The sequence below is a fragment of the Triticum urartu genome, chromosome 3A (genome assembly GCF_056163025.1).
Source record: "Triticum urartu cultivar PI428250 chromosome 3A, HENAU_Tu73, whole genome shotgun sequence".
NCBI lineage: Eukaryota > Viridiplantae > Streptophyta > Magnoliopsida > Poales > Poaceae > Triticum > Triticum urartu.
Genome location: NC_141875.1, coordinates 6,847,328 through 6,869,185, shown reverse-complemented (window position 1 = coordinate 6,869,185; position 21,858 = coordinate 6,847,328). Strand labels below are relative to the sequence as shown.

The 21,858-nt window shown below is 45.8% G+C and overlaps 2 protein-coding genes across 6 annotated transcripts; both read left to right on the top strand.

Annotated features, from left to right (window-relative positions):
• The first annotated feature begins 386 nt into the window (after window positions 1-386).
• Window positions 387-5,498, top strand: LOC125542305 (uncharacterized). 4 transcript variants are annotated; one of them, XM_087545846.1, is made up of 5 exons: window positions 387-552; window positions 1,025-3,596; window positions 4,151-4,300; window positions 4,392-4,841; window positions 5,169-5,498. In XM_087545846.1, the coding sequence occupies exon 2, from the start codon at window positions 1,193-1,195 to the stop codon at window positions 3,377-3,379; it is 2,187 nt and encodes a 728-aa protein (XP_087401972.1). In that variant the 5' UTR covers window positions 387-552; window positions 1,025-1,192; the 3' UTR covers window positions 3,380-3,596; window positions 4,151-4,300; window positions 4,392-4,841; window positions 5,169-5,498. The 4 variants fall into 4 exon arrangements, with proteins under 4 accessions (XP_087401972.1, XP_048561238.1, XP_048561235.1 ...); XM_048705281.2 differs by adding an exon at window positions 3,755-3,823 and having other exon boundaries at window positions 4,151-4,841; XM_048705278.2 differs by adding an exon at window positions 3,750-3,823 and having other exon boundaries at window positions 4,151-4,841.
• Window positions 5,499-9,124: 3,626 nt separating this feature from the next.
• LOC125542307 (coatomer subunit beta'-2) lies at window positions 9,125-21,832 on the top strand. Of its 2 annotated transcripts, XM_048705284.2 has the most exons (12): window positions 9,126-9,284; window positions 9,464-9,639; window positions 9,878-9,898; window positions 10,007-10,310; window positions 10,409-10,482; window positions 10,601-10,665; window positions 18,518-18,569; window positions 18,705-19,142; window positions 19,247-19,408; window positions 19,516-19,673; window positions 20,038-20,106; window positions 21,485-21,832. In XM_048705284.2, exons 1-12 carry the CDS (start codon window positions 9,191-9,193, stop codon window positions 21,531-21,533), a joined length of 1,662 nt encoding a protein of 553 aa, XP_048561241.1. In that variant the 5' UTR covers window positions 9,126-9,190; the 3' UTR covers window positions 21,534-21,832. The 2 variants fall into 2 exon arrangements, with proteins under 2 accessions (XP_087401973.1, XP_048561241.1); XM_087545847.1 differs by lacking the exon at window positions 20,038-20,106 and having other exon boundaries at window positions 9,125-9,284.
• Window positions 21,833-21,858: the final 26 nt, after the last annotated feature.

The window sequence follows — 21,858 nt, the reverse complement described above, 5'->3', positions numbered from 1 at the left end:
TTTCGACACCGGTGAAGGAGGCGACGACGACGACGACGACGAGCTCCCCCTCGGCTCCAGACGCGACAAGGTGAGCTCATGCCGTGGCTATTTCATGCGCAGGGTTAAAGCCGTGGCCGTGGTGATCTGGTGCTTAGCTAGGGTTAAAGCCATGGCCGTGGCGATTTCGTGTTTAGGGTTAAGGGCTATGGTCGTTGATTAGTGTTAAAGATGTCATGGTAAAGCTCATGCCCTGGCGATTTTGTGTGCGCTCAGACAAAAAAATCACTACTTTTTATTAAGGGGGGAACAAGAAAATCACTAGAGTGCTTTTTTTTTCGAGGGGAACAAGAAAATCACTACTTACATTGGGCCATGGATATCCGGCGGCCCGGCCCGGCCCCTCCCAGGAAAGGAAAAGCAGCTCTGTCTCGCTCGCTCTCCCTCCCCCCTCCTCTGTCCTGGCGGCGCCCTCCCCACCCCTCTTCGACGCCGGCGCAACCTCCACCTCCGACGCCGGCCGGCTCCCCGCGTCCCCCGCAGCGTCGCGGCTCCACCGCCGGCTGCTGACCCGTACGTGCTCTCTCTCTCTCTCTCTCTCTCTCTCTCTCTCTCTCTCTCTCTCTCTCTCTCTCTCTCTCTCTCTGACCTGCTCAAGCTCTCCAATCCGCTCCCAAATTTATCTTTCTCCTTGGCTGTGTTGCTATCAATGGAGCTCATATTACATGCCAATCTTTCTGCTTTGCTTATGCTACGCCCCCGTCATTAGTCGTGAGCTGCAGCCCGTTAGCTGTTTGTCTTTGGGGCGTGGAGCTGCCCTCTACCACGCCCCCGTGCCGGCAGTGTTCTAAACACTAGAGTGCTTGTTCTCGCTTGCCACTGGCTGTACCTGACCAGGGACACCCTCTCCGCACTCTGCGAATCACCCACCATTTTCGTTCTTGTTATGGTGCTTGGTGGGTGCTTCGATTCGTTGCCCCAAATGAGGCTTGAGATTCAGGATGACAGCTGCAGCAATGACTGTTTTCTTTATCGTTTCTTGCAGGAAATTCTGATGCTAATTCGCAAGCTCGCGCTGTTCATTCTTGGGCTGTCCTCTCAATAAGCTGATTAAGGAAGCCTGGTCCATGAGGTGTGATTCCTGCGTGGATTCACCCTTACTCGAATGGCGTGGTCAGTGTAAGGAGGAGGAGGGGGTTTGCGTCCCTCGTCTATGCGCCGTGCAGTGCCGGGGTGTCTGCGTCGAGCCCTTTTGAACAGACATCGACCCCTGGATCCACGCCTCTCTTCTCTGGCCTGTTGCGCCAAGAGCTTGGATGATGATGAGGAGGAACCCAGTCAGCGCTCTGTTGGCAATGAGGATAGACGCCAGTATTTTCATCCTGTGATCACACGAGCAATCCGGACATCGAGCTGGGATGATGCCAGGAAGATCAGCTTCAGGGAGTGTGTCAGGGTGTATGGGCTACCCCGGTCGATCGGTCTGTTTGCGTTGCTTATGCAGTCCTTCTTGCCACGGAGGATTAGGGAGGTCCGGTGCCTGATTCAGAGCGTCGTCGACCACTTTGGGAATGCCGGGCCGGAGTTGTTTGAGTTGGCGTCCTTGTTGGCTAGCAATTTGGGTGGGTCGATGACGTTGGTACAGGTTTATGCCACAATCATCCGGGTTTTTGTAGAGCTGTCGATGTTTGAGGATGCTCTCCTCACTTATGTCGAGGCCAAGAAGGTTGGAGTTGACTTGCAGGTATGCAACTTCTTGCTGAAGCGCTTAGTTGAGGGGAACCAGATCATGTATGCAAGGAGTTTGTTTGATGATATGAAGAGTTCTGGTCCTTCACCAAATATCTACTCTTATTCAGTTCTGATGAGTATGTATACACATGGAGCCAAGTTATGCCTGGAGGAAGCTCTAGAGCTTCTTTCTGAAATGGAAACGGAAGGTGTGAGGCCAAATGCTGCAACCTATGGCACTTACCTCTATGGGCTTTGCCGTGCCAAACAGGTGAAATCTGCATGGAACTTCCTTCAAATGCTGTGTCAGAGAGGCTACCCTTGCAACAGCTATTGTTTTAATGCAGTTATTCATGGTTTCTGCCATGATAATCAGGTTCACAAGGCCATAGAAGTGTTTGATGGGATGAAGAAGTGTGGGTTTGTCCCAGATGTTCACAGCTACAGCATATTAGTTGATGGCTTATGCAAACAAGGGGATGTTTTGACAGGCTATTACATGCTCGTTGAGATGGCAAGGAATGGGATCAGTCCTAATCTGGTGAGTTATAGTTCGCTTTTGCATGGTCTTTGCAGAGCTGGAAGGGTTGAATTGGCGTTTGAGCTTTCTAAGAGGCTGAAAGATCAAGGATTCAAGCATGACCACATAGTTTACAGCATCGTTCTTCATGGTTGTTGTCAACATCTAGATCTAGAGATTTGTTACGACCTTTGGAATGACATGGTTCGTCATAATTTTGTTCCAGATGCTTACAATTACAGTAGTCTGATATATGCGTACTGTAGGCATAGGCAACTGAAAGAAGCATTGGAGGTGTTTGAGCTCATGGTCAGTGATGGGATATGCCCCAACATCGTGACCTGCACAATTCTTGTTCATGGCTTCAGCAACGAAGGGCTGATTGGTGAGGCCTTCCTGTTCCTGGATAAAGTACGCCAGTTTGGGGTTGTCCCCAACCTCTGTACATACAGAGTTATCATCAATGGCCTGTGCAAGGTCAATAAACCTAATGACGTGTGGGGTATTTTCGCAGACATGATAAAAAGGGGCTATGTTCCTGATACTGTGCTTTACAGTATTATTATCGATGGTTTTGTGAAGGCTTTGGATCTGCAGGAGGCTTTCAGGTTGTATTATAAAATGGTCGATGAGGGGACAAAGCCTAATATCTTTACATATACCAGCCTCATAAATGGTCTGTGCCATGATGATAAACTTCCTGAAGCTATGACATTGCTTAAGCATATGATTGGGGAGGGGCTGACACCAGACAGAATTCTGTATACGTCTCTGATTGCATGCTATTGTAAGCGCTCAAACATGAAGGCCGCTCTGGAAATCTTTAGAGAGATGGAAACAGAGGGTTTGTCAGCAGATTCTTTTGTCTACACTTGTTTAATTGGTGGCTTCAGTAAAGTGCTTGCGATGGATGGCGCACAGTTGTTTATGGAAGAAATGATAAACAAGGGGCTTACACCTACTGTAGTAACTTATACAGACCTCATAATTGGATACTTCAAAATTGGAGATGAGAAAAAAGCTATGGCGATGTACAACAGTATGCTGCAGGCAGGCATTACGCCGGATGCCAAGCTGAGCTGTATATTGGGCCTTGGTAATGATGGGGATGATTTTGGTGATTCTCAGGAAGATAAGGATGTATCATAGTCATAGGTTATCACAGAGCTACGGTAACTTGGTCAACAGAATGATTCCATAAGGTGATGAGCTCATGGTATTGTTGCATCAAGTATTAGTTCCATCTGTTCCCTTTGCTTCCGCCACTGCCATCATCTGAACAAGTGAGGGAAAGAAACTGGTCAAAGTTTTCACTTTGATGATGTCATCCTATTCAATACCTGTATGGTGTGATAGATAATTACAGGTTAGATATTGGCTCATGCAAATAATCAAGTAAGATATTAGGACTGCCAACTGCATATAAAAATGCACATTTTGAGTTGGATTTATCTTATTAGGGCCTCTTTTTCTGCTAGGCAACAAGTTTATGATTGATTTTGACAATTTTCTGTTCAAGGCTAGGTGTTCAGCTGGAAAAACCAAAGCTATTTTTTGTACTGTTGGAAGATACTCCTCAAGTTAGATGAAGAGGTAGGGCATCAATTTATCGCATGCTAGATATTGTAAAAATACGACAACCTAAATCTGATTTGTATCGTTAGATGTTATTCTTAGTTTTGCTCTGCTTTTGTTTTAAAAATATGCAGGATGTAAGCTGCCCTGGACTTTATTGTGCTGATCATTCTGTTATGAACTTCACATAAATTCTAATGATTGTTTAGAAGTACATTCTGCTGCCGAAAAGTCCCAACATTTTTCTTATAGGGGAATAGCTTTCTGCTTTACCTTTTTGTGGTGCCTTTATTACTAGATTAGTCTGATGTTATAAATAATCAATTTCCTTCTCTCATGTTTCAGGTGAAATGATATCAGGGTAGCAAACAAAAGCTTCTGTCGCGTGAAACAAGCTTTTTGGGTCAGCAGACTTTCAGTCATGTAGCTTTTTGACTGCGGATGCTGAAAGTTCAGTTAGTGTGCATGTTTCAGAATGTGAAGATGCCGAGACAGGTCTTGCTGTTTATCTGTCTCCATTTAGCATCATCTGCACTGTTTAGGTGTACACTAACTTGTACATAATCAACAATGGAACTTCTTTCAGTGCATCTAAAGAAACATTTGGTGGTGCAAATAACTGTTGATCAAGCTTCAGATACCACCCTTCTGATGAAATGCTTCAGCCCGTGGATGGATTGAATAATGCAAGTGACCAGGAGAGAAGGTGCGTTAGCTGGGGCTATCCATGTCGGATCGCTCACGAGGAGAAGAGGAAGAGCAGAGCAGCAAGGAAGCTTCATCCTGCTGCCATACCAAGGAAGCCATGCCCACACCAACACATACAAACATTTTTCCTCCCCACCCATGCAACCTGCTTGTCTCTCGCCCAGCGAGGACCGTGGTTGCCACTTGTCACGCCACTGTTTCCTAGCACCCTCAACGACCAGGGAAGCAGCCGGGTGGAGACAGGGGCATTCTCCTTTTTATCCGCAGCTTCCGCCTCCTGCATTATAGGTGCTGCTGTCGACGCTGCTCCTTCTCTTCCCCTCAGGAGGTGAGTCCTAACTTCTCTCCATTTCCCTTCTTTGCTTAATCCTCCTTGTAACATGGATGTAGTCAGTACTTGTTTTGTCTATGTATGTAAATATGATTACTGTGATTAGAGTCAATTGAGTAATTTCTGGAACGACTGGAATATATAATCATATCTGTTTTGTGCTCATGAGGTGCTTACACAAAGGTGTGGAAGATTTATTGATGGCAACCGAATATATTTGTGTGCTTCTGCCCCTTCTCAAATTTCCAGAGTGCCAACCTTTCCTGGCTTGTTCATAACATTTATGTGCATTGCTACCATTTGACATGCTCCTCCTCCTTGCAGGTATGGAGAAATGGTGATACTGTTCGCATATCAAATTGGTACTCAACTAGACAAACCCGAGGTCCAACCAAGCTAGCAATAATCAGTGGCCATTTCTTTGAATAAGCAAATTATCTGAATCTCTTTATCGTTTCTTTATTGATATACTCGGATTTTCGTAATCTTCATTTTGACAACTACAGTATGGGTGGAGTGGAGATAGTACAGTTCGTAGAGACTACGGGTAGACCTAGTGTTCTTCAAATGTCCAGTGTCTTTCCCTGGCGGGCATCGCTCTTTCATTCAATTGGCATTTTGTACAAAAATAAAACATGGCCTGTTAACTGCTCATGCAACTTTTTGCTTGCGGTTTCGGTAGCAATGTTTGCTTGCCTATTTCACTTTGCTTTATTACGAAATGTGTTTTGAGGCGTTCATTACAACATCAGCAATTGCCCGATGGCACGAATATGATTCCACTGAGATATTGCGAGTGCCGTTGGCGGCTAATTATCAGCGGGGTAAAAAAGTGAACGCCATAAATCAAAAGCCATCCAATGGACAAGCAGCTCATGAAAGGCTATGAAGCCAATCAATCATCGTCCCTCATGGACTCACATGCAGCTAGCTTACCAGGGATTCTGATTCTGATTGTTCTTTTTAATGGTTTTGGGAACCTTCTAGAATGTTCTTTCGTTTTTCCCTTTATTTATTAATATACATTTTTTAAGTTCACAATTTTATTTTTGGTCCAAAATTTCAAAAAAAAAAATCATGTTTTCGAGAAATGTTTATAAATTTCTAAACAATGTTCACAAATTTTATAAAAATTGTTCACAGAAGTTCTAGCATGTTCATGTCTTTCCATAATTTTTCTCAAAAATTTTAAGTTTCCAACTTTTTTATGAAATGGTAATTTTTCTTAAATAAAGAAGACTTGTGTTTTTTGAAAACCAACAAAAAAAGACTGAAATTAGAAAAACCAAAAGAAAAAAAGACGCACGCAGAAATTTGGGAATGCTCCAGAGAAACCTGAAGCTGAGATTGGCTGGCCCACCACACGCCCCCTGTGTGCTATTGGGCGGCCTTTTCACACGTGATGCTATGTATCGCTTAAAGCGAGCAAAAACGGCTAGCCTCGCCTACAGCTCCTCCTTGATGGACCTGGCCATCACAGTGAAAACGGGCAAGCGATCTGCCACCGCAAGTTATCTTCGCCGGAGCGCTGGTTATATAGTAACAAATAACAGAAAACATATTCATAATTTTTTATTCGAGTTGACTTATATACGAATATTAAAATCTTTGTGAATTCACAAATATTTGCGTTTCAAAATGATCATGAATTTAAAAATTGTCTACGAATTACAAAAGACAATTAAAAGAAGTTCACAATTTAGAAAATCTTTGGGAATACATGAAATATTTACCGTTCTAAAAATATTTACACAATGCAAAATGTTCACGAGTTTAAAAAAATGTTCATGAAATTGAAAAATGTTCGTGAATTATTGAGTTTCATGAGTAATTGAAAACTTGTTTGCGAGCTCAAAAAAGTTAAGCAATAAAGATGAATTTAAAAATGTTCAAAAAATACCTATACTGTTTGCATATTTGAAAAATGTTTTCCAATTTGATTTTTTTTAAAAAATCAAAAATGTTAATGGAAGTAAAAAATGTTCACCAATTTGATATGTTTTCACAGATTTGAAAATGTTCAGAAATTTAAACATGCACATGAATTTTTAGAAATTCTGATTTGATTTTGAAGAGTTTTTGAGTAAAAAAGGAAATAAAAGAAAAAAGTAATCAAACTAGAAAACTATAATAAAACATAAAAGAGAATAAAAACAGAAAAAAAGGGAAAGAAAAAAGCTTCTTACACCTTCCTAAAACCAAACGGAAGGTTCCAGAAGCTTCTTAAAACATTTCTCTGTAATGGGATGGCCCAGAAAACATTTCTCTGTAATGGGACGACCCAAACGGAAGGCTGCCCTTCCCACCTACAGGGCCATCATGCGCGTGCAGCTCCGTGATGGGTGCTCCACCTCTTTCTGGCAGGATCGCTGGCTTCCGGGCGGCGCACTCTGCTTCACCTTCGAGGCGTTGTTCTCTCACTCATCGCGGCCGAACGCCTCAGTGGCTGCTGTCGTGGCGGATGGCCTTGCGCTCAGGCAGCCACCCAACTTCACGCTGTCCGCGACCTGCTCTCCGGGGTTCATCTCCTCGAGGGCTCCACCTCGCCTCTGCCGCGAGGGCTGTCACGGCCTCCCACGCCCTCTGCCTCGCACGGTGGGCACGCCACACCATAGCGTTCCCACCGATCGGGGCATAACTACGGACATTTACATCCGAGTCGGCACGCCAACAAATGGTTTGCGCCTCCGCCACGGCGTTGTGGAGCCAGACAGACCACACGACCTCCGATGAGGTACAAGCGACACGCCTAGCCCTGGATCGTCCAAGCTCCCTTTGGGCGTATGCAATGGATTCTTGCCGGATCAAGTCCGCCCGTTGTCAGGCGATCTCCTCATAGGAGCGGCGAAGTGCAATGCGAATGACCATCTCCTCCTCAGGCCCACATGGGACGAGGACCCAGTCCATAGATCGGGTGATCGAGGACTCAGATCCGCTGCCCAGCATGGTGGAGAAGGCCGTATATCGTTAGAAGGGAGCTTGGGCCGCAGTGGGCTGGATTAGAGTTGTGCAAAGTGGCCAGGGTTTCGTCCAGGGAACGGATGGGGATGAATATATGTGGGGTCGAGGTGGGCCAGCATGGGCCGTATCTGACGTGGTGGACGCGCCATATCTGCAACAGATTCGGGCTGGATATGAGGGGTGCCTGTCAGCCCGGGCGTATTGGGGCGGGTATGAGGTGTCCGTCTGGGTCGGGCTTTTTGGCCGGTCGATGATCGGGGCATCCACCTGGGCATATAGAGGGGGTTTGAGGCGCCCGACTATAGATGTTGTAAGTGAAGTCTGGGTTCTATCTCGTCCCACCATACAATTTGGACAGGTATGCAACACGCTAGTAGCCATCTTCCCCCCTCTTGACCTTGGACCACGAACATAGAGAGTTTCGAAATTCAGACATTGACATTGTGACCCCAGAATTTAGCCCTCCAAGAGAAAAAAAAAGTATGCTAGAGTACGTCCTCGTTGCTGCCGCCGCCTCTCCTAACAAAGCCTAGTGTTCCTCTGCCTCCCGCCGGTCTAACTCGTCTCCGGTAGCCTTAGGGCCGTGGCGGCGCGGTGGATCCCGACCCTTTCTGGTGGGAGCGGTATGTTTTTAGATGTTTCTTCGAATTTTGTAAGGTTTTATGTCCTGCTCAGGAAGGCGAGACGACGGCGGATCCTTGAAGATGGAATAATGTTTTCTCCGCCTAGCCTCCATCCCGGTGGTGCGCCTAGCATCGTTGGTGGGTGTGCAGAGGTGTGTCTCTGGCGGATATGTTCTTGGAGGATTTTCTCAGATCTAGTCGTAGTTCATCTACATTCGTGTGTCTTCAGGTTGGATCATTTCGATCTACGGTACTCTTCAACGGTGATGGTTGATGTTCTGTTGCGCTGGTCCTATACGACCTTAGCACGGCGATTTTTCTGACTATCTACTAGAACAAGTTTTGCCCGGTTCCATGAGGGAGGCGTGATGACGGCGGCACGACTTCGGCTTGCTTCAGTGCTTGTAGTCGTGTCTCTATGGTCTACGGATTTTGATGTAATTTTCATTATTTGTAGTGTTCGTTGTATTGTCGTGATTAAAGATGAATGGATCATAAGTTCTCCAAAAAAAAGAAATTAAGACATTGGTGAACAAGAGTGAGGTCGTTTATAGCTTACCTAGGGATTGTTTTTAGCCACACTGCATTTTGTTGACCATTGTTTTTTTTTCGTTCGGCCCAGACTCTCACCTTGGATTCTTTGTTAGTCTTGGCCTTGATACTGGAGCCCTTGAGTTTTTTAAGTTGTCCAAAATGAAGACTTGTCAGTTGTGGACCCACCATTTTTTATGGTCAACCGGGGGAGGGGAATCGAATCTCCATATGCAGATCTGTTCATCTCGTAGCTTTGGGTTCCGATTGACTCACCAACCCAATTTGAAACACCTTGCAAGCCGCTGCAAGCCCTCCCCTGCAGGTTAGTGCTCTCGATCCCTGTTCCATCTTCATATGGGTTTAGCACTGAGTAGTATTTTTCGATCTGCTTTGTGTAAGGCTCGATTGGTTACTGGCGGAGAACCAAGAAAGAGTCGAGCAGCTGTTAAACTGCTCATAAATCTGAACTGACGCTTATTATCTTTCTGTGTAAACATGCAGCTGGTTCTTCTAGTTTTACATCCAGGGGAAGCAATAACATGGCCGATGGACCAAGCCGTGTGTCACTGGAAAATATGCAGCTGCTTTGTGTAAGGCTCGATTCACTGGAAAGTATGACAGATAATTTCTCTGAAGAGCGGGTGCTTGGTAGCGGTTCATATGGAAAAGTTTATCGGGTATGATTAATCATTCACAATTTCATATATACATGGTTAGAAATATTTGATTAACTACCGTGCCCAAGTTAATTCCCGGGCTACAATATTTTGTTTTCTACCAGTCTTGTTGAGGAACTCTTGTTTAATAAAAATCTACGCCTATTCAAGGCTGGGTATTTGGGTAATATTCTCTGCTTTATAGATGTCACATATATCCCTACGAACAGAAAACTAAACCATATACTATATGCAATAGGGGGAGCAGGAAGATGACCAGGTATGATCAACAATACCACAATCTATTTTTCTAGCATGATTTTAGTTGATTTTCTTGTTTTTCCATCCTACAAAAATAGTATTACTGTGGCTTCCTTCTTGCATGCAGATGATGGTTAAGGACACTGAATTGATAAATGTCCATCCCCTCCAGCTCCTCTTCTCTTTCCGATCCAACAAGTCTATCTCCTGCCCATTTCATGTAACTAACAACATGGACGATCAGCATGTGTCCGTGAGGTGTGTCCCAAAACACGAGGAGGCAACACCTCACTACTACGATCTGAATCTGCTGGGCGGTACTGTGCCACCAAGGTCCACACACACCTTCGTTGTAACGATGAAACAAGTGGAGCAGCCGCCGGCCAACATGGACGTGCTTGACATAGTCGTTGTACTACAGACTTTCCCAGGTGAAGTGCAGTTGAGTACAGTGCGTTTTATAGTGGTTCCTCGAAATATAGTTATTTTTTTGATAGTGCTTCCTCGAAATTTGTGCATGCTAAAATAGATAACAGCCGTGGATTTCCTGAGGTGACCCTGAAGGCCGCCTGTGCAACAACGTGTGAGAAGACGAGATCTGAGGTATCAAATACGGAGTAGACGCTACCTAGGATATTCTCTGATACTTTTTCCCCATATATTTCACCTTCTGTTTTCGGCCTGATACAGCCCATGTTTTGATCAACCATGCTTACTTCAGGTCTTACTTCATTATGATTGTTATGGTCTACTAAAGTCAATGGATGTGCACCCTACAGAGCCTTGGTGAGTTCAAGCTTCTAGCTGTATTTTTCTTTTGGTGTGGGTACAAGTGACGTGCATTTAATCACTTCAGAGATCAACCAAAGATCCATACAAAAAGTACAAAGATAAAGGAAGACTGTTGGGGACATATATAACCAAACAAGCCACAAAATAATAATTGAAAACGGGTACATAGAGGCGGCCCGTGCTAGCTCGCCGGAACCAGACGACTCACCGTCTCGCTCCCGAAGTCCCACAAGATGCCCTCACTGCTGCATAAAAGAAATAAATGCAGATAAGATCAGTCACATGTCGCAGAGGTTCATGAGCAATCACAAGCTTATTTCGGGAGGTCCAAAGGGCCCAAGCCATGGCCGCAAAGGGGACAAAAGGAGGCGTCTCCTCCTGCTGGTGAGAGACTCAATAATTACCACAAGGTCACGCAAGTCCGCCGGGCACCGATTGCACCCAAGGCCTCGCGAAGTCAACCCCCAAGGAATTGAGCCGCCATGCACAATAAGAAAATATAAGTAAAACCCTCACAAACCCCGCACAGTGGGCAAAGGCCATCTTCAGGTCCATTCCTCTTCAGCACTTCAGAACCCGACAGGAGACGGCCACGGGTGAGCTGCCACAGGAAGATCCGAATCTCGAGTCGGATGCGCAAGGCCCAAAGCTCGACGACCCAACCGGGACAAGGCCCGCCCACTAGCAAGCAGTAAATAGACCTAGAGGTGAACACTCCTGATGGCGAGAGCCCCCAGGACACTGAGTTCGGCGAGCCCAGGGAAAGCCAGTGCACACCCATCACGACTAGGCCTACCACTCAATCGCCTCTTCATCTCTGAATGGCTGGTGGAATGAGAGATTCCAGTGGCATTACAATAGACCATGACAATGGCAGTGTCAGGCTCATTACAAATGGCGAAGAGCGACTTGAAAGAATCCTGCAGCGTGTCATGGCCAGACCAGGGCCCCCTCAAGAATGAGGTGCTTAATACTTTGTATCGACCGCTAGAATAGAGACCCCTCCTTTCGAGAGCACTCGAGAGGAGGGTGGTCATGAAGGTAATTTGCTTTGATCAGATAAAGCCAAAGGCCCCCTCACCCAAAGGATCCTCCAAACCCGTTTCAGGTGTAGGGCCACATTGATGGTCCGGGGTGCAAAAACCCCTACACCACTTTGGTATATGGGGTGGAAAAAACCTATGCCCATTTGACCATGTGGTGCTTCTTCTTATCACCCCTTGCTAGAAGAAGTGATAAACCTCCTTGTCCATCTCTGTGTGGATCCCATCGAGAAGAAGGTACAAACCAATAGGAACATGGGTAGGCTAGAGGGTTAATTAGGATCTTCTTAGCGCCTTTGGACATGAAGTTGCCGCGTGAAGGCTCCATACGGGACCTATACCGCTCTAATAGCAGGCCTAAGACCTAGATTAGGATCCGCGGGTCACTAATTGGAAAACCCAGGTAGGTAACAGGAAAGGAGGGGATCTAACAGTCTGGGTTGTTTGCAATGCATTGTTGCACGTCTGGCAAGTACCGCATAACCACCACCTCGCTCTTGGGAAATTTAATCTTCAAACCACACATCACCTCAAAACAAAGCAAGAGAAACTTCAGGTTGATGATGTCAAGGTTGGATCCCTCCACCATGAACGTCATGTCGTCCACATACTAGAGGTGACCGCCTCCATCGATCAAGTGGACCACCACCGCATGGATGTGGCCAGCCACTCTGGGCTTATCCAGGATATATGCAATGGCATCAGCGACGAGGTTAAAATAGGAGCAAAGAGGGCGGGCCCCCACTGGCGCACACCACGGGAAGGGCCTGGCACACCATTGGTATTGATGGCCATACTACATAAGTTGCACCACCCAGGTGATCCAGCGGTCATCAAAGCCCGTCCGCTCTAGGACCTGGCGCAGGAACAGGCGCTCTAGCTGGTCATATGCTTTCTAGAAGTCAAGTTTAAGGAAGACCCCCCCCCCCTCTGGTGCTTGAACTTAACCTTGTGGAGAACCTCATGAAGCATGAGCACCCCATCGAAGATATCCCGACCTTAGAAGAAGACTCACTGGCTAGGGCTGGATCAACCTATTAGCAATTGGAGTCAGGTGCATTGCACACTCCTTTGAAAATATGCACTGAAGGACGTTGATCACAGTAATATGACTAACTTGCCTAATGTCAGTGGCCCCAACAACTTTGATGATAAGGGATCCAAATTAATTAATTCGGGACAAGGGTCCTGACAAAGAAGTCTCGAAACATCTGAGCCACCACTCCCTTGATGGTGCTCCAGAACTTGGTGAGAAATGTCTGAGGAAGGATATCAGGGCCCTAGGCTGAGCTCGTTCACATGTCCAAACAAGTTCACGTTGGGAGCATAGATTAGTGTGGTTAGGAGCGCACATGTTAATACTAGTTGGGAGCACATGTTGGGATGCACAAGTTAGTCCTAGCTGGGAGCATAAATTTTGCCCGAAAAGAAGTTTGTCAAGATTACTAACATGGGATCTAAATTTCAAGATACCTACACGAGAAATACAATGATGAAAATGGTTTGTAATTTGGACTCATGGTTCTGTACTGCAGGAATGCCTAGCAGTGGCGTGTGCAAAAAGCCCAGCAGTGGCGGGCAAGGCTCTCAGGGCCACCTGCCAATGATGTAACGCCACTGCTATACGACATCAGTGGCGGGTACGCGCCTGCCACTGGTACATTACTTCCAGTGGCGGGCATTCTTCACTACCCGCCACCGAGCGGCTAGGCTCAAAAGAGGACACCAATTATTGGCATTGCGCGTTGACGAAATATTATTTCCAGAAAGTTAATTCACTTAGTGATATGATTCTCAATATAACTGAACCAGACTTAATTCATTTTGGAAACAAATGACAAACTAATTATGTAAAACTTCAAATTTGTTCGACTTAAGAAACAAACATCAATATATCACATCCATCTTAACTTACTAACAGTTCATCGGCTAATATATGCATGACTTAGACCTCATTTCCAAACATGGTCAACGACAACATCATCTATAAGTCATTGTGGTTGCTCTTCCTTATGGTGATTATCACAAGTGTGTCGACCCTTAGTTACTGTCATGAAATCCCGCTAGCCAGACTCATAGAAGGATATGCGTCCATCTGATTCCGTCTTGTACTGAACGTTGATGACACGCCATGTTGGTCCATGGCTTACTCCAGCGGTGCCAACGGTGGGGATGTCCACTCCGAAAAAACATCTTCATAGGTAACTTCTAAACTCTCCATCATTAATAGCAAATAGAGAGCACACAATGTTAGACATCTCACCATACTTGGTCATGAAAAAAAAAGATGAAAGAATACAAAACATCTCACCATGACTTTTTTGATGACATTGATTTTAATTAAACGGTGCACAAGGGGCTTCCCCAAGAAGGCCACACTGGATGGTAACATCGCGGTAACATTCATGGTCTCATCTCAAGATGGCAATGGGCCCCTGAAACCCACGTCCCCGCGGGTTTTTACCCTATTAGGGGACGGGGATGGGCGACTTTCTATCACCGCGGGGCTGCTCGTGGGTACATTATAAAATCTGATATGTTTCGCGGGTTTAAACCCGTTTGAGTACTACCCGAACCCGAAACCCGACAAAACCCGCCAAAATACGTTATTTAGCATGCACCGATCCATCTTGACTCAACTGGCCCAAAGCCACAGTGCCTGAGCAGCTGAGCCCCACAGCGTCGAGGCCCTGGAGTATAAACCAACCCCACGCTCGGTCGCTACAGTGTCGCTCGCTCTTCAAGTCTCTCTCTCCCGCACAACACAACACCTAAACCTAAACCTAGGTCCCCCAGTCGTCGCCTGCTGCTGTAATATGCTCATGTTTTTCTTTCAAATATTGTTGTTTTCATTGACTGCTCGTGGGGACGGGTTCCCCGTGGGTTTTGAAAACCCGACGGGTCTAGGGGACGGGCAAAAACTTAACCCCGCGCACGTTGATGGGGACGGGGACGGGTTTGCGATTTTCTCATGGGGATGGGTTTGGGCAAGCAAAACCCGGTGGGTTTCGTCCCCGTTGCTATCTTGAGTCTCATCCCGTCTAAGCTTCTTCATTCTTTGAGAGAAAAATTGCATAATTGAATAGACCATTGTCATCCTCATCATCTTGCTCATCCTCGTCATTCTCGCTGTCCTCATCATCCTGGCTATCCTCATCTTCATGGTTGTCCTCATAATCTTGGTTGTTTCCATCATCCTGGTCATCGTCATCGTCATCGTAGGAGAAATACAGTGCCCTTAACCTGTTGACCGCTCCTTTCAAGGAAAAGGATATGTACTCTCCTCCGATGAAACTATTCTGTGCAATGTATTGCTCCCATCCATCGTCATATATGATGGTTCTATCCTTTCGTTTTCGCACAGCCAGTTCGAATGTGCGCCCCTTATCATCCTCAAAGTACATAACGTTACCACATAAATTGTTGAAGTCAACCCTTACGTTGCATGGGATACACTATGCAGCAGTTAATAATTAACATTAAAGTCAGTACAAGAATTATACACATGGTTAGAATTGAATACTAATTGAAGTTAAAGACCGTCACCACTCATCTTTTAAAACCGTTCTTCAAGAAGAGCCTGAATTGTACTGCAGTTTTCATACTATCCATACATGGACATTTGCAGATATGGTGGATCTTACGCCTCATGATCACTAATAATCATTATGAAGCACTTATCAATTGTAAATGGTTGACATGAATACTAGCCTATGAAAGTAATATTGAGAAGAGGAACTGGCTAAGGATGGGAGAAAATGTGGCATGACCTTTGTTGAATATTGAACATACTGAGTACCAGAACTTTAACGAAATGAAAGTTAATCAACATTTCATCAAAACGCTGACACCCATTTTTAAATCCCTATGAATAACACGCTGATCCCATGCACTTGTCATATGTAAGCAAATTAAACAATATTGTCATAGCAAATGAAATTCAGCCTGAACTTTGCTTAAAAACTTAACATATTGAGTGACAAAAATTTGGCGAAACGGAAATGAATCGACATTTCACCAAAACTTTGTCACTCTTTTTCAAATCCCCGTGAATAACATGCTAAGCCCCTGCACTTGTCATATGAAAGAAAACTCCACACAATTCCACTCATATGTAAACAAATGAAACAATATTGTCATAACTAAGCATACGAATGTAATATTGAACAATGTGAGATATTACAATTCCACGTATATAGAGTGACAGAAATGAAATTCGGCATGAACTTTGCTTAAAAAGTTAACATATTGAGTGACAGAAATTTGGTGAAACGGAAATGGATTAACGTTTCAGCCAAACTTTGTCACTCTTTTTCAAATTCCTGTGAATAACATGAAGCCACATCATTGCCGCTTGTCATATTTAGCAATGTTCCAAATATTCGGACACCTCCTGATACGAGAAAGAGCTATTTGAATTATCTAGTACCAGTGCTGGTGTGCTGCTCTCTTATATGATGTACAACTAGTACTATTGCTGAAGTTGAAACCCAAAGCATAAGTTAATCTAGAAATTAACCCGAGGCAAATCCTAAACCCTAGAGCGTAATTTAGCCACGGAGATAGTATACCGTTGGCGGTTTTCCCGGCCGCAGGTGTGATGGCGGAGGAAAGTACGACCGGAAGGCGGCGGCGGTCGAGGCGTAGGACGGCGACGGCGGTTGAGGCGGACAACGGGGGCCGCAGTCGAGGCGGAGAACTGGGCGGCGACGGTTGAGGCGGACGACACGACGGTGAGCAGATCTGGCGGCGGTCGAGGCGGACGACACGACGGTGAGCAGATCTGGTGGCGCTCGAGGCGGACGACGCGACGGGGAGCTGATCTGGCGGCGGACACTTGGAAGGAGCCGCAGGCGGGTCGCAGGGACGACAACAGTTGTCGAGGCGCAGGACGGCGCGTAATGGGAGATGAGAGGAACTGACATAGAGAAAATGAAATGGTGGAAATGAAAAGGCCGTGGACGGTTGGGCAGGCGCGGAAGTAGAACTGTCCGTGCAGAGCAGTGGAGGGCGACAAAGGACACCCGCCACTGCAAACTTTTTCAGAATTTGGATTTATTTGCCGTGGTTTGCCAAAATGTAGTAGTGGCTGGCGTTGGGCGATGCCCGCCACTGCTTTCTCATATACCAGTGGCGGGCGCTAGCTTTCTGCCCGTCACTACACTTTCCATCCCGTGGGTTAATTGGAAGAGCCTACCTGTGACGGGTGCTAGATCGAGCGCGCCATTGGATTGTCTCTAGCAGTAGCGGGTCCTTCCAGTTACCCGCCAATGCTATTTTAGAAATGTTGCAGTGGTGGGTGACCTGCCCTGCCCGCCACTAATTATAGTTCACCTATAGGGCTTTTCCCAATAGTGGTTCACCAGATATTTCATTTTCTTAAAACGGATCTATGAAAAACCACAACCAACCTCACATTCCTCATGCATGGGTGTGAAAAACCCACCAAAACTCTCTGGTGGCGACAAGTGGTCCACATGCGTCGCGTCACTTGTCACCACCACAGGAGTTTGGGATAGCCTTTGCAAGGGTTACCTCTTAATTAGTGATTTCGCTGAATGGAGTACCCAGACATCCTAGTTGGGGCCCATGTGCCAGGAGAGAGTTGGGCCAATCTAGGCCTTGGTACTGGCCCATCCCGAGGGGGAGTGAGGGCGGTTCATAGGTGGAACCCTTTCCCCATCCGCGAGAGGGTCGGCGGTGGCGGTCTTGTGCCCACCGGGGAAGCACCGACGATGGTCACACTCGAGAGCAGCGCAACGAAGCGACCGCGTGCCTCGCGCTGCCCTGCTTCCACAGCCAGGAGGTCCCCCCGTGACGCCGTGTTGCGCCTCTCTAATGAACAACCTCGGCGGGGAATGCCCGGTGCACCCAGATGGAGACGACTCCACAGCGGGAGACGAGGCCCCACGCTGCCACCATCGAGCCCGCGCACCCGGCCACTGCGATGATGCCCGACCTTGGGCACCACCGCCGATGAAGTCACCGAGGGTGCTGATGCAGTCCTCGTTCGCAAAATCTGTCAAAAGTGGGCCACAAGGCCTCGAAGGTACCGACAACGAGGCAGGGCTACCGGTGAGGGTCATTCCGTCCGTTGCGCCTAATGAACGCCATGTATCATGTAGACTTTCTGAAAACCGGTGGAAGCACAAGTTTTACCTAACTATATAGCTAAATGCAGCAGCCCATAACCTCTACGCTCGACCTTTATCTTGGTCACAACTCACGGGATTATAACTTTCTTTTAGCTCCTTCGGTGCATAGTATGTGGTTCTTGCTCCTTGTGACAACTAGGGCTGCAAGAAAAGCTCAAGTCTCGATCAACTTATTTTTTGCCTGGATGTGAGATCGATTCTCAAAGAAATGAGTTGTGTATGAGCATTTTATGTAGTTTGATAAAATAAAATAAAAACTGTTGATCTTGAGCTAACATGAGCTCATTAGATTTTAGCTTGACAGCTTAAAATGGTATAATTTAGTATATAATTAATGGATATATAGATAGATTCAAAACCATACAATCGGTTATAGTGCAGTTCAAAGAAAAACAAATCATATACATTTTGCCTGTAAACTATTTAATCTGCCCTGAGTGAATATGGTTTTCTCTTACTTCAAGATTCATGGATATAATTTGTCATGTATTTGTAAATCAAAAAATGAAGTACATCACGTGTTTTCCAGGTATTTTATCACCTTGTTCCTTGATAGTATTATGCTATCTTGTGCATGTGCACAGGTTGATGACTAGTTTTAATAATTATTTTCTATATATGCCTACTATGTTTCTTCGTGTCACGCAGGATTTTGACTGCCTATCAGGCACGGCTTGTCATTTGGAACTACAAGACCCAGGTACGCATATATATACACGTAGGATGCAGCCGTATTCTTGTTGGGATGCATCATGCATGCATTGATGGGCTAGGCCCTCACATAGTATATTGCACACTGATTTCCAATTGTATCCATATCTTTTGTGCGATGCAGACAAGAATGATGGAGCGTGAATTCCACCCTGGGTTTGCTCATTCCCTCAGAAACTTCTCCTCTAGGGTGTTTGTTAGCAGCGTTAGTTTCTCCTCTAGGGTGTTCGTTAGCAGCGTTAGGTTTATCGTGAAGTCGACGGAGCAATTGTTCGTGGTGGGTGATGAGGACGGGTACATCCACGTGCATGACTGTATGACAATGAAGAGAGTCAAGGAATTCAAAGCTCATGGCTGTGCGGTCACATCATTCGCCGTTCACCCGACTCAACCATTTGTGCTGTCGGCATCTCGCGACCAACTAATCATGCTTTGGAACTGGGAGAAGGGCTGGGTGTGCATCAGGACATTCACTGGGCACTCAGCCAGGGTGAACCAAGTCAAGTTCAATCCGCATGACAACAACACTTTTGCCAGTGCTTCCGGGGACGGCACAGTGAAGGTTAATTAATATTCCTTTTCTTATACTCATATAATAAACTTGTTCCTAAAAATAAATATCGTTTGTCCACCATCTGGTATAATTTATTTATTTCTCGTTCACAGATCTGGAGAATTTTTTCTCCCACTCATTTCACCAGCCTCAACTGCGAAGAGGGGCAGCGCTCTGTTGATTACTATCCCACGGGTGGTGATCAGCAGCAGCAGCAGCACTACATGGTTTCAGGATCGGGATGGCAGTTGAGACCGGACAATGCGACGGCACGCGTATGATCATCTTCTTAATTCATTCAACAAACAAACAAATGATATCACATGTTGTACTGCGTGGTTGCATGCATGCGGCACATCTCAAACTAACGTCTCTCATTCAGATCTGGGATTTGCGAACACAGACATGTATCCGTGAAATCAAGGGGCTCAACTCATACTGTGAAGTTGGTGTGATCGATTGCCACCCAGATCGTCCAGCAGTGTTGGTTACCGCATCAGGCAGCTGTGGTGTTTCTCTCCATGACTCCACAACCTACAGGTATAACGCTCCGGCAGCCGCTACTATACATTGTGGCTTCCTACTACTCTCCTCGGGCATAGTTCCTTGATATATATGTTAGATCTCCTTTGATCATCAATCACATAGTAACACGTGAAAGTTTAAATTTGGGTCAGAATCCATCCGGGAGAAAGCAGGCAGTCCAAAAGTAACACTCTAACTGTACAAGCTTGCTTTTCAATTCAAAAACTTAATTATATACAAACCAGAGGACCAGAGCATGGCTACACCATGACCATTCCCTTTCTCTTCCTCTGCTTTCCTTTGTTTTATGATGTAGAGTATACGTGGCTAAATTCTGTAACAAGTTTGGAAATTAATAGTAGGATTCGTAATTTCGCAGGTGTGAGAGAACGGTTCATTTCGGTCTCGGCAAGGTTGTATGTGTTGCATACGTCAAGGGCATAAGAAGGTAACAGAAGAAATTCCTATAACTCCTGTACTTGACCCCCACACACCTTCTTTTCAACCTTTTGTTGGGAACAAAGCGGGCTAACAAACTAAAGCCATCTCATCCAGTGCCAACATCCAATCTCAATCAGCCCTTTGAGGAGAAAAAAGTACTAACATAGTCAACGAAAGAGCAGTGCTTCCGTACACCTACACCCGTAATTTCGCGTTAGGGAAAATGATTAATATACATTTTTATAAAATCTTGTTCGGTGAGCCAACTCCATCGTCGTTTTCCCAAAGCCAGTCCTGGATATGCGAGGCTCTTGGGGTGGCGGTGGCGCGTCCGCCCCGGCCTGTAGCACCGGCCATGAAAGATTCTGCCACTGTTGGCCCCACCGCCAATGGCGGCTCTAGGAATTTGCAACCGGGTATTCATGTATATTCATTTTGCCAAAATCATTGTTGTTTTTCGAAAGTTGTCACTGTTTTGCCAAAATCAACACTGTTTTGTAAAAATCATAGGTATTCAAATGAAGACCCAAGAATACCCCTAGCGCCGCCCCTACCCACCGCCGCTTCCACCCTCGAAGCAGTCTGCCACTGCCGGCCCTTGCCCATCGTCGATGCCACTTGCTAAAGAGGATGACCAAACAGGAGGAAGATGTTGACATAGTCGGCGGCGTCTTTCCTTTGGTGATCACGTCGGCACCAGAGCTCGTGGAAGAGGAGGACGAGTACATGGACATATGCAATTCAAACTCCGCATGTGATTGCAGCAGCGGTTGTTCTGATTCAAATTCCAGCAGTGATTGATGCAACTCGTATTCAGATGAGAGCGTCGACAATACAGCTCCAGCAAAGCGCACACGAACTGATCGCCTGTGGTAAGGAATCTTCGGAAAGGCAGCAGAAGGAGGCGAGGTCCAGAGCAAGGGAGAAGGCCCGTCGGCACGTGCTGGAGACAAAGAGGACGGTGATGCGTAGTGAGAAGATACACTGGCTGGTTCTGAAAGGCGAGCCCGGACAACATCTTGTGGCAGCTTGGGTTCTTCCTCGAGGTTGACGATCACCCGAATTAGTGGCAACATCAAAACTTGGTTGTGATCTTGCGTCCGATATGAAACTTTATCTAATACACATGTCTCCTATTTGAAGTTATTAACTCCAAACAAAGTATTCCATAAACCAATTTTAACAAAACAACAACTTAAAACTGGTTTTCTAAAAATCCTCTTTAAATCGATTTTGCTAAAAATTGCTCCATGTAGCAGTTATCCAAACAACCACTAAAGTGTGGGATAGCAGAGTAGGACGGTTTTGTAATTCAGCATGGGGATTTTTCTTCACAATGTTATTCCACAGTTCAAACTTCTGACCAGGGTATCATATGTATGTAGCCTCGCTATTGGACATGAGCGAGGAGTTGCAATCATGGAAATCGATTGATATTTTACGAAGGTCCTCCCTCCTGCAAGGTAATTGAGGAATGGAGGAAAATAAAGCTTGAGCAATGGAGCATGAATTGCGTGTTTGAGTTATGCCAATGCAAGTTTGCTGCAGAGATTGTTCTCAGTGGGGTTATTCAGTTATGTGATCAGCGTTATGTATTTGTACTGTAGAAGTACATATTTTTGCTGTGTGCATTGGAATATGTTCCGATCTGTGAAACATGGGTTCCCTTAAAATTTACATTTCTTCATGAGTTTCTGATTTTAAATTTGTTATGAACTTTGCGCATTTCTTCATGAGTTTCTGATTTTAAATTTGTTAT

Bases quoted from the DNA above. Each gene is read 5' to 3' on its own strand.
- LOC125542307 (XM_048705284.2), top strand. From the start codon at position 9,191: ATGCAGATCTGTTCATCTCGTAGCTTTGGGTTCCGATTGACTCACCAA. The intron at 10,311-10,408 runs GTGAAGTGCAGT...ATGCTAAAATAG, and splicing joins TGTACTACAGACTTTCCCAG to ATAACAGCCGTGGATTTCCT. The intron at 19,674-20,037 runs GTATAACGCTCC...GTAATTTCGCAG, and splicing joins CATGACTCCACAACCTACAG to GTGTGAGAGAACGGTTCATT.
- LOC125542305 (XM_087545846.1), top strand. From the start codon at position 1,193: ATGCGCCGTGCAGTGCCGGGGTGTCTGCGTCGAGCCCTTTTGAACAGA.